This window comes from Ctenocephalides felis, unplaced genomic scaffold, assembly GCF_003426905.1.
Source record: "Ctenocephalides felis isolate EL2017-DRISC unplaced genomic scaffold, ASM342690v1 CF-g0.4_SCAFFOLD_01492, whole genome shotgun sequence".
NCBI classification, from domain to species: domain Eukaryota; kingdom Metazoa; phylum Arthropoda; class Insecta; order Siphonaptera; family Pulicidae; genus Ctenocephalides; species Ctenocephalides felis.
In genome coordinates, this window is record NW_020537646.1 from 57,960,373 (window position 1) to 57,974,607 (window position 14,235).

The 14,235-nt window shown below is 31.0% G+C and overlaps 1 protein-coding gene across 1 annotated transcript; it reads left to right on the forward strand.

The window, feature by feature from the left end:
* The first annotated feature begins 4,849 nt into the window (after positions 1-4,849).
* On the forward strand, positions 4,850-5,458 carry LOC113370655 (transmembrane protein 234 homolog). The gene is made up of 3 exons (XM_026611350.1): positions 4,850-4,886; positions 5,010-5,152; positions 5,214-5,458. The coding sequence occupies exons 1-3, from the start codon at positions 4,871-4,873 to the stop codon at positions 5,382-5,384; spliced, it is 330 nt and encodes a 109-aa protein (XP_026467135.1). The 5' UTR covers positions 4,850-4,870; the 3' UTR covers positions 5,385-5,458.
* Positions 5,459-14,235: the final 8,777 nt, after the last annotated feature.

Consider the following 14,235-nt stretch of genomic DNA (forward strand, 5'->3'; position numbering starts at 1 on the left):
TAGCACAGTTAAGGATGAAATAATCGCTTACTCACACAAATATAGAAATCGCGAGCTGATCACTCGAACTTGCTCGCGAGAAAAAACTTCAGAACAACTCTACCAGGGCCGCGATTAAAAGAAAAATTTCTTCTGCATTAATCAACAATAGATAAGACCTTCGACAATCACTGGCAATGGTCAGATGATTTGTATTTTGCCAACGCCTTCAGTTTCATGTCAAATATTTACTTGTCCGTTTCAGGACAGTTGTAAAAATTATTAAAATAATAAAAAAAAAGTTTTTGGCGGCGGGGGTTTAGCCCAAGGGGAGTTATCTTCGAACAAATGCGCGTTGCACTGTTTTGGTCTTGAGTAGTGTCAATTTTCAAAAACAGATGGCTCATGTGCACTCATTTCAACTACAAATTGTTCGTGGTTCGTGCAAGTAGCTGTCAAGTATTTGATTGCTGTACGAATAACCTAAGCATAACCTAAGTTTGTGAACCCGTATTGTTTCTAATAATTTAATTGTGTTTAAGTGAACATTTAAGTGAAATTTAATATGACAAAGTGTTTTTATAGTACCCAAAAAAATGTCAAGTGCGGGTTAAAATATTCAGCTTTTCCAATACCAGTTCCCGCAAAGGTATTTTTTATATAATAATTGCAGTAATTATTGTATATAATCAAGATATTTCAACAAGTTATTATATTGAATAGGTGGCTTGGGGGTACCTGCAAATTGCTGCAAAATGCACGAACAAGGCGCAGGAGTACTTTTGTCACCCAAAGAATGTATGACGCGTTCAAAACTTTATAATTTATAAACAAAGCAATAATTTAAGGAACAAATTGTAACAGAGTATAAATGATCTAAGAAGTGTTAAAATTTAAAAGGAAGAAAATTCACAGCCGAGGACATATTTCTTGCTTTAAATCTGTACAAATAGTCTCCAAAGGCCTACTATTTTTGTGACAAATATTTATTCTGCCATGTCCTCAACATTGAGAAAGTTGCATTCAGAGATACAATAGTATAGCAGTGATAATGAGTGTCTATTTAAAAACATTAGGTTGAGCTATTTCTCCTAAAAGTATTAGTACCAGATACTGGTGTTTTGATGTTTGATGAAATATCATCATCTTCAGAATTGTTATATGATTGGATTGAATCTCATATTGTTGATGTTGCAAAACAGTTATTTAGTATTGGTTTAAATGTTCATGAACGTAAGTTCATTGCTATATTTACTAAGATTATCTATTACATTAGTAAATGTAAACACTTATAAAGCGAGTCTATACCATACATAATATTTTAATGTATTTTGATTGAAGATTAGTATTATAATATTCTTCAAATAAAACTTGAGCAACATCCTAATATAATGTTTAAATTCAAGATATATCTGTTACCGACCTTGGGAATCAAAATATTGCTTTTATCTTTCAATTCATAAACAATTATATGTGCATAAAACATTATTCTGTTCATTGTAAACACTTTGTTGATCTTTGATGGCAAATTCAATGATAATGTTTTCATGATGAAACATGGTTAAATGTAATGTTATAAAATACTCATACAGAAACTATTCAAAGGTTTCGTTAAATGCAACTTTTCTATTAATTGATTAGATAGCAAAATAACTATTAAATGCAGAATTAATAAAGAACAATGTCTCGTAAATGAGTTTTAATCCTAGGAATTTGGTTTTCTCTCAATTTTGATATATATATATACATAGCTGGGCATTAACTCGTTAATCCGTTAATCGTTAATTAACGAAGTTAACATTTTGATTAACGGATTAACTTTTAAGTTAACTTTTAAAAATGTTAACGGACACGTTAACTTCCGTTAAAATGCCAGAAGTCCGTTAATCGTTAATCCAATGCCTACTATTTACCGCACGGCACCGCAAGATTTGGACCACTCGGTTTCGGTTGATATGGCTGGAAACGTATGACAGCAGTATAGTGGATGCAGTAAGAAAGTGCATGGAAAAAATGTAGAAGGTGCCTTACGGCAAAAAGCAGCGGAAAATTCGAAAGACAGAGGTAGTTTAAGTGACGGAGGGAGCAATGCGAGTAACAACGATGATGACGAGGAGGAAGACTTTTTCAATTCTGTCACTCAGCCTATAGAAAAACCAAAGACCTCCAACTTTTTGGAGAATAAAGCGCAAAGTCTCGTTAAAATGTGGCTGGACATGAAATCAAAAGACTCGTTCAACGATGCTGCATTCCTCGGGAAACAGATATTCATAAATCTATTTATTAAATACAATACTGCTATACCCTCAAGCGCTGCAGTTGAACGTTTGTTTTCCACGGGTAAAGACATTTTGACACCAAAACGAGCCACGCTTTCAGACAAGAACTTCAACATGTTAATGTTCATGAAGGGGATAAATGCACCTTATGCCCGACGCTTAACCCGTCGCGCTTTTTCCTATTTTTCGCAAAAAAAACTCTTTCCCTTTATTTAGAAAATTAGTTGTTATTGGTATTTAGCCTTGAGGCAAGTTACATGAACTTCCCTATATGTGTAAATAATCGACTTAATCAATAAAATATGAATTAATTTATAAGTGATTAAAAGTATTCCGAGTGGATTTTTTACACATAATTGAAAGCGAACGAATACGTTAACTCGTAGTATTTTCTAAAAGCAAATTTTCACTAATCAATAATTTTTATAATTGAACCAGTTTTCGTAGAATGTTAACGGTTTAGTATGTTTATTAAGACCAAGTAATCTATCGTTATACAAAGTAAATCATCTACTTTTAATTTTAACAAACGTCAACAAAACTACTCATTTTCTCAAACTTTGATGAATTTTTAAAATCAAACTACTTGTCGTAAGGCCGTAATATTTCGGTAAGTTTTATAAGACCATGATATACATCGCCAAAGAAAGTTTCATAACAATCGGCTTAAATTTTGTTATCAACAGTTAATTACAAGGAAACGGCTCGGTAGATTTTCATCTAAAACTAATCAGTATTATTCCCAACTAATATCTTTCGTACAGTTTTATATTTTTTAAAATTGATTCGGTAGAATGTGCTTAAATGTAGACGAAAAGTTTAATAATCTTTTTCAAATTACAAAGAAACGGCTCGGCAGATCGTCTCACAAAACTGACAAACTATTGTGCTCATTGAGATACATCGAATGGCTTTTAAATTTCTGAAATCGGTTCAGGCATTTTTGAGCAAACGTCGATGAAAAGTCTAATTTTAACAAATGCCAAAAAAACGATACCAATTTTTGCAAACTTTGACGAATTTTTAAAGCTAAACGAGTTGTCGCAGGGTGGTAATATTTTAGTATGATCTAGAAGACTATGATATCTACCGTCAAAAAATCATAAAAATCGTTGGATTTTTTTTAAAAAAAACTTCATTACAAGAAAATGGCTTGGCCGATCTTTATTTCAGAATCGATTCAGAATTGCGGGCTAAAACGTGGACGAAAAATTTTTCACTTTTCTGCTATTTTCAAAAAAACGGCTCGGCAGATCGTCGCACAAAACCGACAAACGATAATCCTCATCGAGATACATCGATTGGCTTTTAAATTTTTGAAATTGGTCGAATCGTTTTTGAGAGAACGTCGATTTACGGCAAAAAATCTGTTCACATACACGCACACACACACACACACATATACTTTTTCCAAACTTGGACTCATTCGATTCAGAATGGCTTGAAACGTCGAGAAAACATAAATTTAGCGAATCGGATTTTTTGATGAAAACATAAACTTCTCCTTCGGGAAGTTAAAAATTCTTGTAAAAACAATATGCAATCATAAAAACGGAAAGTTGACCAATAGCTTTATTATCACGGTGTGTGCATAAAGCGCGTCGCGAAATTATTTACCCTTCCCATCACCCTTGTCAGCAAAAGTAAGCAAAGCTCTTACCCCCTACTCCCATGCTTACGTAAACATTTTGCAATTAATGTAAAAAAATAAAAATACTACTTATGACGTAATCATCATCCAGACTCCCCTGCCCCCCATGTCAACCCAAAATAAGCAAATCAACAACCCTCCTTGCCACCCTATAGTGCTTACGTAATACTTGAACGGCCCTATATTAACGGATTAACGATTAACGTTAACTTGCGTTAATTCTTCCAAAATGTAACGCTTTAACGTTTAACGAAGCTAACTTTTTTTGTAGCGGATTAACGATTAACGAAGTTAACTATTTGATTAACGGTGCCCAGCTATGTATATATATATATATTTTATGTTTTTGTGACTTTTTTGTTTGTGAAGTATTTGTACTTTTTAACAAATTTTCTGTAGTCATTAAGTAATTAATGAGTCAGTTATTTCTGCTTAGTTTAGTTAAATACTTATGTGGTTTTCTCCACTTAGATCTTTACTTTTTGAGATATAATTTATTCATAATTATAATACTTATAATTATGTATAATAATTATTATATTTTTAAACATTCCATAACTGTAATTATAATTGTTAATATAAACATAATTTTAATTGTTTACTTATTGTTTACTTATCTATGTGTTTATCTATGAACAAAACAGTGCAACCATAGATAAACAAGTATAACACCGAGTGCAACGCTCGGAGATAACACCCCATGTTGAGAGCATCTCGGAGTTCATATTTAGTCTGGCGCTGCAGTCACACACATAGCGAATACACATCTGTCAAATTATATAAACAAAAAACATTACAATGCATAAAACTTGGTAATATTATTATTCAATGAAAAGAATAATGATGTGAAGTTTGAAATTGAAACGCGCTTAAATATTTTATTTTTATTAAACTCTAAAAGATTATACATTTCTTAAAATTTAAACTAAGAAATGCTAAACAACTAAACAATAAACATAAAATGCTAAAAGAATTTGGTAAGCTATTTTTTTATTATCTTATTCATTACCTTAGTTTATTTATTAGTTTCCTATGCTGTGTGTATTTTTATTTCACATGTTATATTCAATATACAAAAATCGTTTTCAAATTAATTTCAGCGTTTTTATTCTTGGTTGGTTTTCTTTGGGGAGCAACAAATCCTTTTATTAAAAAGAGCTCTGCTGTAATGAACAATATTAGTTTTGATTCTGTTTTCAAACAAATTTTTGTAATACTCAAATTCTATGTTACAAATTGGAAGGTAGGCAATGACTTATTACAATATATTTTAAAATATATCATTTAATAATTAAACTTTGCAGTGCACTCTTCCATTTTTCTTAAATCAATTTGGTGCATTAATCTATTTTGTTACACTTCAAGATTCTGATATGTCACTGGCCGTTCCTGTTACAAATGCTTTAGCTTTTATGTTCACAACCTTAGTAGGAAATCTTCTTGGCGAACAGGGGCCCAATAAAGGCATTAAATAATTTCACATACATTTCTAAGTATATCATTCATTATACACAACTCAACGAAATAATGGAATATTTTAAATAATAAGTAGTAATAATAAGAGCAAATTAAGACGATAATAACACTTACATTTTACATCTATTGCAATAAAAAGTTGAACTCAATAATAAACTATTGATCATTTTAATGATGTGAGAATACTTCTAGGTACGTATTTTGGAATGGCTGCAATACTAATAGGAGTGACATTATGTTTTCTAGATAAAACGTTGTTTAACCCAAATATGTTAGGTGCTCTAAACTGACATAAAGGATACTGTTGAAGTATGTTCAAGAAATGATCATCAATATCACATTAATATTAATAATTTATGTCAAAATGAATTTACATAAAAAAAATGTAGAATATTAAGCTGTACTATAAACAAATGTAAAATAGCTAATTAAAATTTAAATACATTGACCTTAGCAAATTTGTTATGTTAACCAGGACATACGAGCATACATTCAAGTACAAATAAACATTTTTATATATACTACCTGCATTCGAACACGCGTTGCAGTGCTGTACAAATGAACAAAGATCTAAACAAAAATTCAATTCTGTTACATCTAGTTATTAAGATGGAAAATAGCCCCCATACTCTTTGTTGTGCTGTATTAGATATATTATCAAGAGAAATAACCCATTCAGCATCCTAATATACATTGTAAGCTTATAAGCATATCAGCAATAATATACTGTGAAAAACAAACAACATTCATCTTATCATATGACATATAACAAACACCAACTATCAAAATATATTTAGTACATTTCCCAATTATCACCTAAACATATAAATGTTTTTCTTGGTATTTTTCTAAAATTTGTCATCTGTGTCCTTTTACACTATAGGGGAGAAACACATCAAATTTTCCTTAAAAAACTAAACTAGGAAAGTTTTAATAATTATGTACAAAGCTTAAATCTAAGATTAAAATTTAACAACTGATACACTTGCCGATGATATTGCTATTCTATCTTCAGATCCTGATCCAGTTGTAGCATTGAGATGGCTTCAGAGGCATCTAAGAGTCATTGAAGAATGGACTAGCAAATGGCGGATAAAAATCAATAACAATAAATCAAGTGATGTAATATTAACACTCAACAAATCTTCTTGCCCAGCAGTTCAATTTCATGATAAGACAATTACAGTTAAAAACTCAACAAGATATCTCAGGGTCGTATTAGATAGCAAACAAATATCATCCTTAGCTTTCAAAAATAGCTCTAGTAAAAAATAAAGCTAAGGAACTCTACTGGCTCATAGGCAGCAAATCAAAGTTACCTATTGAAAGTAAGCTACTAATATTTAAAACAATAATAAAGCCGATATGGACATACGGTGTGGAATTATGGGAATGTGCAAGAAAATCTCACATTGATTCAATTCAATTGATAAAAATAAATCGTATTTTTAACTTCCCGTATGGTAGTTATAGTAATGGGCCAAAAATCGAAAATGAAAATTTTTGCATTTCTCGACGTTTTGAAGGTTTCTGAACATTTTGGCATCAGAAAAAATGGATGTGTGTTTGTGTGTGTGTTTTGTATGTCCGCATTTTTTCGTCCACGTTTTCGGGCGCACGGATCAACCGATTTGAATGGTTCATAAAACATTCGATTCCTATTGATAGGGAGATTTGCTAATTAGTTTTTGGCAAAGGCAGGTCCAGCCTTATGGAGATACGGAGCAAAGAGTGCAGAAAATACAAATCGAGTTTTTGCGAGAACGGAGTATCCGATTTGAATGATCTAAAAAAACATTCAATTTGTCATAATTGGGAGAAGAGGTGAATAGTTTTTGGTAAAGGCAGGTCAAGCCATTTGAAAAATACAGAGCTAAATGTGCCAAAAAAGGCAGTTTTCGAGAGAACTAAGCGTCCGATTTGAATGATTCAAAGAACTTTCTGCTTGTTTCAACATAATAATTGCTTTTGAAAAAAAAAATTGTTTTGAAATTTTCTTTCCAAATTTTTTTTTGTATATTGAAATTAATTCAGATTTTAATTCTAATTCTGACTGAAGTTCTAATATAGTTTAAACAATTAATTTCAACTTCGCAATTCAGTTTATAGAATTCTTATAAATATTAGACAATGTTACAATATTTAACTTTCCCTATGGCAAGTAATAGTAATCGCAAAAAAATCGAAAATGGAAATTTTTATATATCTTTAGGTTTCAGAGGTTTCTGAACATTTTGGCATACATTAGAAAAAAATGGATGTATGTGTGTGTGTGTGCGGATACAAATTTTCTTCGATTTTGATAGTTCCGTGTGTTTTTCAATTTTGAATTATATAAAATTAAAATGAAAAAAATAAGTCATAAAATTTACATAAAAATATTACGGGTAAACAACCCCAAATAAAAATGAATAGTATTTTGATGTAGAAAGAGTAGTATGTATTTTATCACACCCGCAATAAAAAAATTCAAACTAGTGGGGTGTATGGCATCGTGCCTTAAGGGAAATTGCTGGAACTTCCCGTACCGTACCGAAATGTTCGAGTAATATTGAATGTTTTTAAATTGATTATTATAAATATTGTAAACATTGTCTAACATTTATAAGAATTATATAAATGAATTGCAAAGTTGAAAATATTTATTTAAATTATATTAGAATTTAAGTCAGAATTACAATTAAAATCTGAATTATTTTCGATATACAAAAAAAAATTTTTGAAAAAAAAATTGAAACAATTTTTTTTTTCTCCACAAGCAATTATTCTGTTAAAACAAGCAGAAAGTTCTTTGAATCATTCAAATCGGACACTTAGTTTTCTCAATGTGCCTAATCACCACTTCTCCCCGCCATTGCGAATTGAATGTTTTTTTGATCAAAAACTCGTTTTCTATTTTCTGCGTCCGAAAAAGTGGACGAAAAAATGCGGACATACAAAACACACACATACACACACATCCATTTTTTCGTGATAATGAGGTATGCCGAAATGTTCAGAAATCTTCAAAACGTCGAGAAATGCAAAAGTTTTCATTTTAGATTTTCGGCCCGTTACTATAACTACCCTACGGGAAGTTAACTATTTGGGTGCATAGCATCGTGCCTTAAGGCAAATTGCTAGAACTTCCCGTACCGTAATTAAAAATTAGAGAAATAAAAATAAGCAATAATTGTTTTGAATAATTTTAAATAGATTATCTTCTATATATATAAAAATAAGTCGAGTTTTCCTTCCAGAACGCACGAACCGATTTCGACAATTTTGCATTCGTTGGAAAGGTCTCGGGCTCCGCAAGGTTTATAGCTAAGAAAATTAGTTGTGCATGGCATTGTGCCTTAATGCAAACTGCTGGAACTTCACGCACCGTAATTAAAAATTCGAGTGATGACATTAGTGAGAATTATCAGAATTATGCTTGGTTAAGTCAACGAGCAATTCTTGCCGCAAAGAATAATGATGTACACGCACTGAATTTCACCATTCAATCAAAAATTGCTGGCGATTTGGTGACATACCAATGATTCTGACTGGTCTTCCGTTTGACTTCAAACGATTGCAATTTCCAGTTCGCTTTGCGTTCGCAATAACGAGTCGCAAGGCCTTATCTTAGTGTTTGCAAGATAATTCTCAAATAGATTATTTAGAAAATCATTGTTTTTCACATGGGCAGTTATACGTTGCCTGTTCACGAGATGGAAAACCATCTGCTTTGTTTGTGTTAACGTCAGACCAAAAAACAAAAAATGTGGTTTACCAAGAGAACTTGGAGAAATTCAACTAAAAAACACTTAACTTTTGTAATCGAAATAAATTCATTACTGTTGTATAATAAAATGATTTTTTTTCTTTTCAAATATAAAACAAACAAATAATTTCTTCATCTTTCTCACGAAACCATCTGGTGGCGAAACGGAGTTCGTCGGGTTTGCTAGTTTATTATAAATACGTACTGTAAAAATATTTTTTTTTAATTTCTTGAGAATTTGGAAATTTTTGAAAATATCCGATTTTACTTTGAAAATTTCGAAATATTTTCAAATTTTTGTAAGAAATCGTTTTTTCTTAAAATTTTGATGTTTTCAAAATTTTTTGAATTTTCGGATTTTTTTTTTGAAAATGAAACATTTCGAAAATTTAAGTTTTTTGAAACTTAATTTTTTTTAAAAAAACTTTCAAAACTACGAAATATTTTGTAAAACCATTTTTTGCACACCGTCTACACAAGCAAAAGGTTTTTTGAATTAATATAATTGGATGATCCGTTCTCTCAAAAATTGCATGACCATTTTTACATCTTTTGCGCTTGCAAGATATGCCTTTTGCAAAAAGGCCTCGAACCGAATGCTTTTTCAATCATACAAATCGGTTATTTCATACCGTCGAAAATGTCGAGGACATTTGTTTTGTTTTTTATAAATAAACTTCAATATTAAAAATCTTGGTACGGAACCCAAAAAAATTACACAAGATGTGTACACATTATTAAAATCTCTATATAAAATCTAATAATTTGTTATACATATTACCAATGAACATTTTTGACCGTCAAATGGCATTTTTTAACTTATTTTTATTGAGAGTCTGCAACCGCTGGACCTGCCTTTCCAAAAATTTGAACAGATTTCCGTTTACTCAATATAAATAAAATGTTTTTTTAACTTTCCGTCGGGTAAGTTATAGTAATCGCAAAAAAAATAAAAATGAAATTTTTTATATATCTTCACGTTGCAGAAGTTTCTGAACATTTTGGCATACCTTAGAAAAAATGTATGTATGTGTGTGTATGTTTGTGTGTGTGCGGATACAAATTTTCGTCGACGATTTTGGGAACACGGATCAACCGATTTGAATAATTCAAAAAACATTCGGTTGCTGTTCATAAGAAGTTTTTGGCATAAGCAGGTATAGCCGTTTCGATGATACGGGGCAAAAAGTGCCACAAACGGTAACTCAGTTTTTAAGAGAACGGCGCGCCCGGTTTTAATAATTTGTATTGACAAGATGAAGAATTGATTAAATTTTCAAGAAGGCAGGTGTAACGGTTTCGGGGATCTAGTAAAAAAAGTAAAAAAGAGCCATTTAGCGGTCAAAAATGATCATTAGACAAATGCACATCAAAATATCATATATTTTATAGAGATTTTAACAATAAGTATAAATTTTGTTTACATTGCTATGGGTTCCGTATCAATGGTTATCCGTTAGACGTCGGCGCGGCGTTTACGCGCTTCGATATTTCGTCTCCATGCAGTTAAAGCAGTACGATTGCTTTGAAAAAAGGTTCAGAATTTCGAAAATATTTCAAAATAAAGAAAACATATATTTAGTTAAAAATCTAATTTTTTCAAAATAATTTTTTTTCAAAAATGTTAATGTTTTTAAATAAAATAATTTTTGGTAAGTTCCAGCGATTTGCCTTAAGGCATGATGCCATGCGCCACACTAGTTAAATTTTTCAAATCGGTTGATCCGTGTTCCCGAAATCGTCGACGAAAATTTGTATCCACACACACACACACGCAAACACATACACACCCACACACACACGCAAACACATACACACCCACACACTCATACATCCATGTTTTCTAAAGTATGCCAAAATATTTAGAAACCTTTGAAACGTAAAGATATATGAAAATTTTTATTAACAACATTGTAACAATGTCTAATATTTATAAGAATTATGTATACTGAATTGCAAAGTTGAAAATATTTGTTTAAATTATGTTAGACCTTAAGTCAGATTTACAATTAAAATCTGAATTATTTTCGATATACAAATTTTTTTTTAAAAAAAAAAAAATTGAAACTGTCAGGCGCAGGGATCAACCGATTTGAATGGCTCAAAAACATTCGATTTCTATTGACAGGGAGATGTGCTGATTAGTTTTTGGCAAAGGTAGGTCCTGCCGTTACGGATATACGGAGCAAAGAGTGCAGAAAATACAAATTGAGTTTTTGAGAGAACAGAATACCCGATTTGAATGATCTAAAAACATTCAATTTGTAATGATTGAGAGAAGAGGTGATTAGTTTTTAGCAAAGGCAGCTCCAGCCATTTCGATGATACAGAGCTAAATGTGCAAAAAATTGCAGTTTTTGAAAGATCTAAGCGTCCGATCTGAATTATTCAAAGAACTTTCTGCTTGTTTTAACAAAATAATTGCTTTTGAAAAAAAAATTGTTTCTAATTTTTTTTTTCAATTTTTTTTTAAGAAAAAATATTTTGTGTATGTCAAAAATAATTCAGATTTTAATTTTAATTCTGTTCTAATATACTTTAAACAAATAATTTCAACTTTGCAATTCAGTTTATATAATTCTTATAAATATTAGATAATGTTACAATATTTATACGAATATATGAAAACATTTAATATTCCTCGATCATTGCGTTACGGTATGGAAAGTTCCAGCAATTATCCCTTAAGGCACGATGCCATGCATTCCACTAGTTTGAATTTTTTTATTGCGGATCTGATAAAATACATACTACTCTTTCTACATCAAAATACTATTAATTTTTATTAGGGGTTGTTTACCCCTAACATTTTTTTGTAAATTTTATGACTTATTTTTTCATTTTAATTTTATATAATTCAAAATTGAAAAATACACGGAACTCTCTTCACTTTGAAAAACTATTTATTTTTATCAAAGGTTGCAGCGCCTAACTTTTTTTAATTTTAATTTTCATAATGCGGAATTAAAAAATGCATACGATTCTAAATTTTCAACTTTCCACAAATCTTTATTTAATAATAGCCAGTCACGGATTGATTATTACTGAATTTGTGATTATATTTATTGACCTTATGATAAAGCATGAATTTTATTTAAAACTAGCAAATTGCTAGTACTTTCAATGATAATTTTAGTAATTGGTAATGATCATTTTTGACCGCCTAAAGACATTTTTTGCACACACACATGCACTCACACACACAAACATCCATTTTTTTCTAAGGTTTGCCAAAATGTTCAGAAACCTCTGAAACCTAAAGATATATAAAAATTTCCATTTTCGATTTTTTTGCGATTACTATAACTTGCCATACGGAAAGTTAAATATTGTAACATTGTCTAATATTTAAAAGAATTATATAAACTGAATTGCATAATTGAAATTAGTTGTTGAGAGTATATTAGAACTTCAGTCAGAATTAGAATTAAAATCTGAATTAATTTCAATATACAAAAAAAATTTTTTTGTAAAAAAAATTTCAAAACAAAAACTATTTTCCCAAAAATTTTGAAATTTTGAATCATTCAAATCGGACGCTTAGTTCTCTCAAAAACTGCCTTTTTTTGCACATTTAGCTCTGTATTTTTGAAATGGCTTGACCTGCTTTTACCAAAAACTATTCACCTCTTCTCCCAATTATGACAAATTGAATGTTCTTTAGATCATTCAAATCGGATACTTCGTTCTCTCAAAAACTTGATTTGTATTTTCTGCACTCTTTGCTCCATATCTCCATAACGGCTGGACCTGCCTTTGCCAAAAACTAATGAGCAAATCTCCCTATCAGTAAGAATCGAATGTTTTATGAACCATTCAAATCGGTTGATCCATGCGCCCGAAAACGTGGACGAAAAAATGCGGGCATACAAAACACACACACACACACATCAATTTTTCTGAGGTATGCCAAAATGTTCAGAAACCTTCAAAACGTCGAGAAATGCAAAAATTTTCATTTTCTATTTTTGGCCCATTACTATAACTACCATACGGGAAATTAAATTGGACTTCAATTTTTATCAATTGAATTGAATCAACGTGAGATTTTCTTGCACATTTTCAAAATACCACACCGTATGTCCATATCGGCTTTATTATTGTTTTAAATATTAGTAGCGTACTTTCAATAGGTAACTTTGATTTGCTACCTATGATCCAGTTCCTTAGCTTTATTTTTTACTAGAGCTATTTTTGAAAGCTAAGGATGATATTAGTTTGCTATCTAATATGACCCCGAGATATCTTGTTGAGTGTTTAACTGGAATTGTCTTATCATGAAATTGAACTTCTGGACAAGAAGATTTGTTGAGTGTTAATATTACATCACTTGATTTATTGTCATTGATTTTTATCCGCCAGTTGCTAGTTCATTCTTCAATGACTCTTAGGTGCCTTCAGGATCTGAATATAGAATAGCAATATCATTCGCAAATGTAGCAGTTGTTAAATTTTCATCTTAGATTTAAGCTTTGTACATAATTATTAGAATTTTCCTCGTTTAGTTTTTTAAGCCGAGATTTAAGTTTGTTAGTCAAGTTGTTAAGAATATTTTTGTCAGACGGTAGATGTGTATGTTGCCATTTGCGCCTAGCTTTTCGTTTTTCACCTGAAAGTTTTTTTTTATTTCAAGCGAAATAGAATGTTGATGATTTTATGAGCTGTAGGTGTAGCAGCTTTAACAGCTTCCAGTAGACTTTTGTTGGATGTTGCAATAGCTTCTTTTATTTTCCGACTTGTTTTGGGTTTAATTTTTAAATTAGTATTTTTCTCAGTAATTTGGCGATATAGTTCCCAATTGGTTTTAGCAGAGTGAGGTCATGGAGTTCTTTGCAGGTTAACAACCGTAGAGAATATGATTGCTATCACTGGGGAATGGTCTGATGAGAGGTCGGAATTAGACCATTAGCGACGAAAAAGTCTAACAGATCGGGTTTTTTCTTAGGATCGTCTAGCCAGTATGTGGGTGTACCCGTTGAAAAGGTGGAGAAACCACGTCGAAGGATCATCTCATACAGAACTTAGATCCAAGCATTGAGAAATATTTGTAGAATTGGGAACTGTTAATGATATGTCGTGGTGGGCAGTATACGGCAGAAATT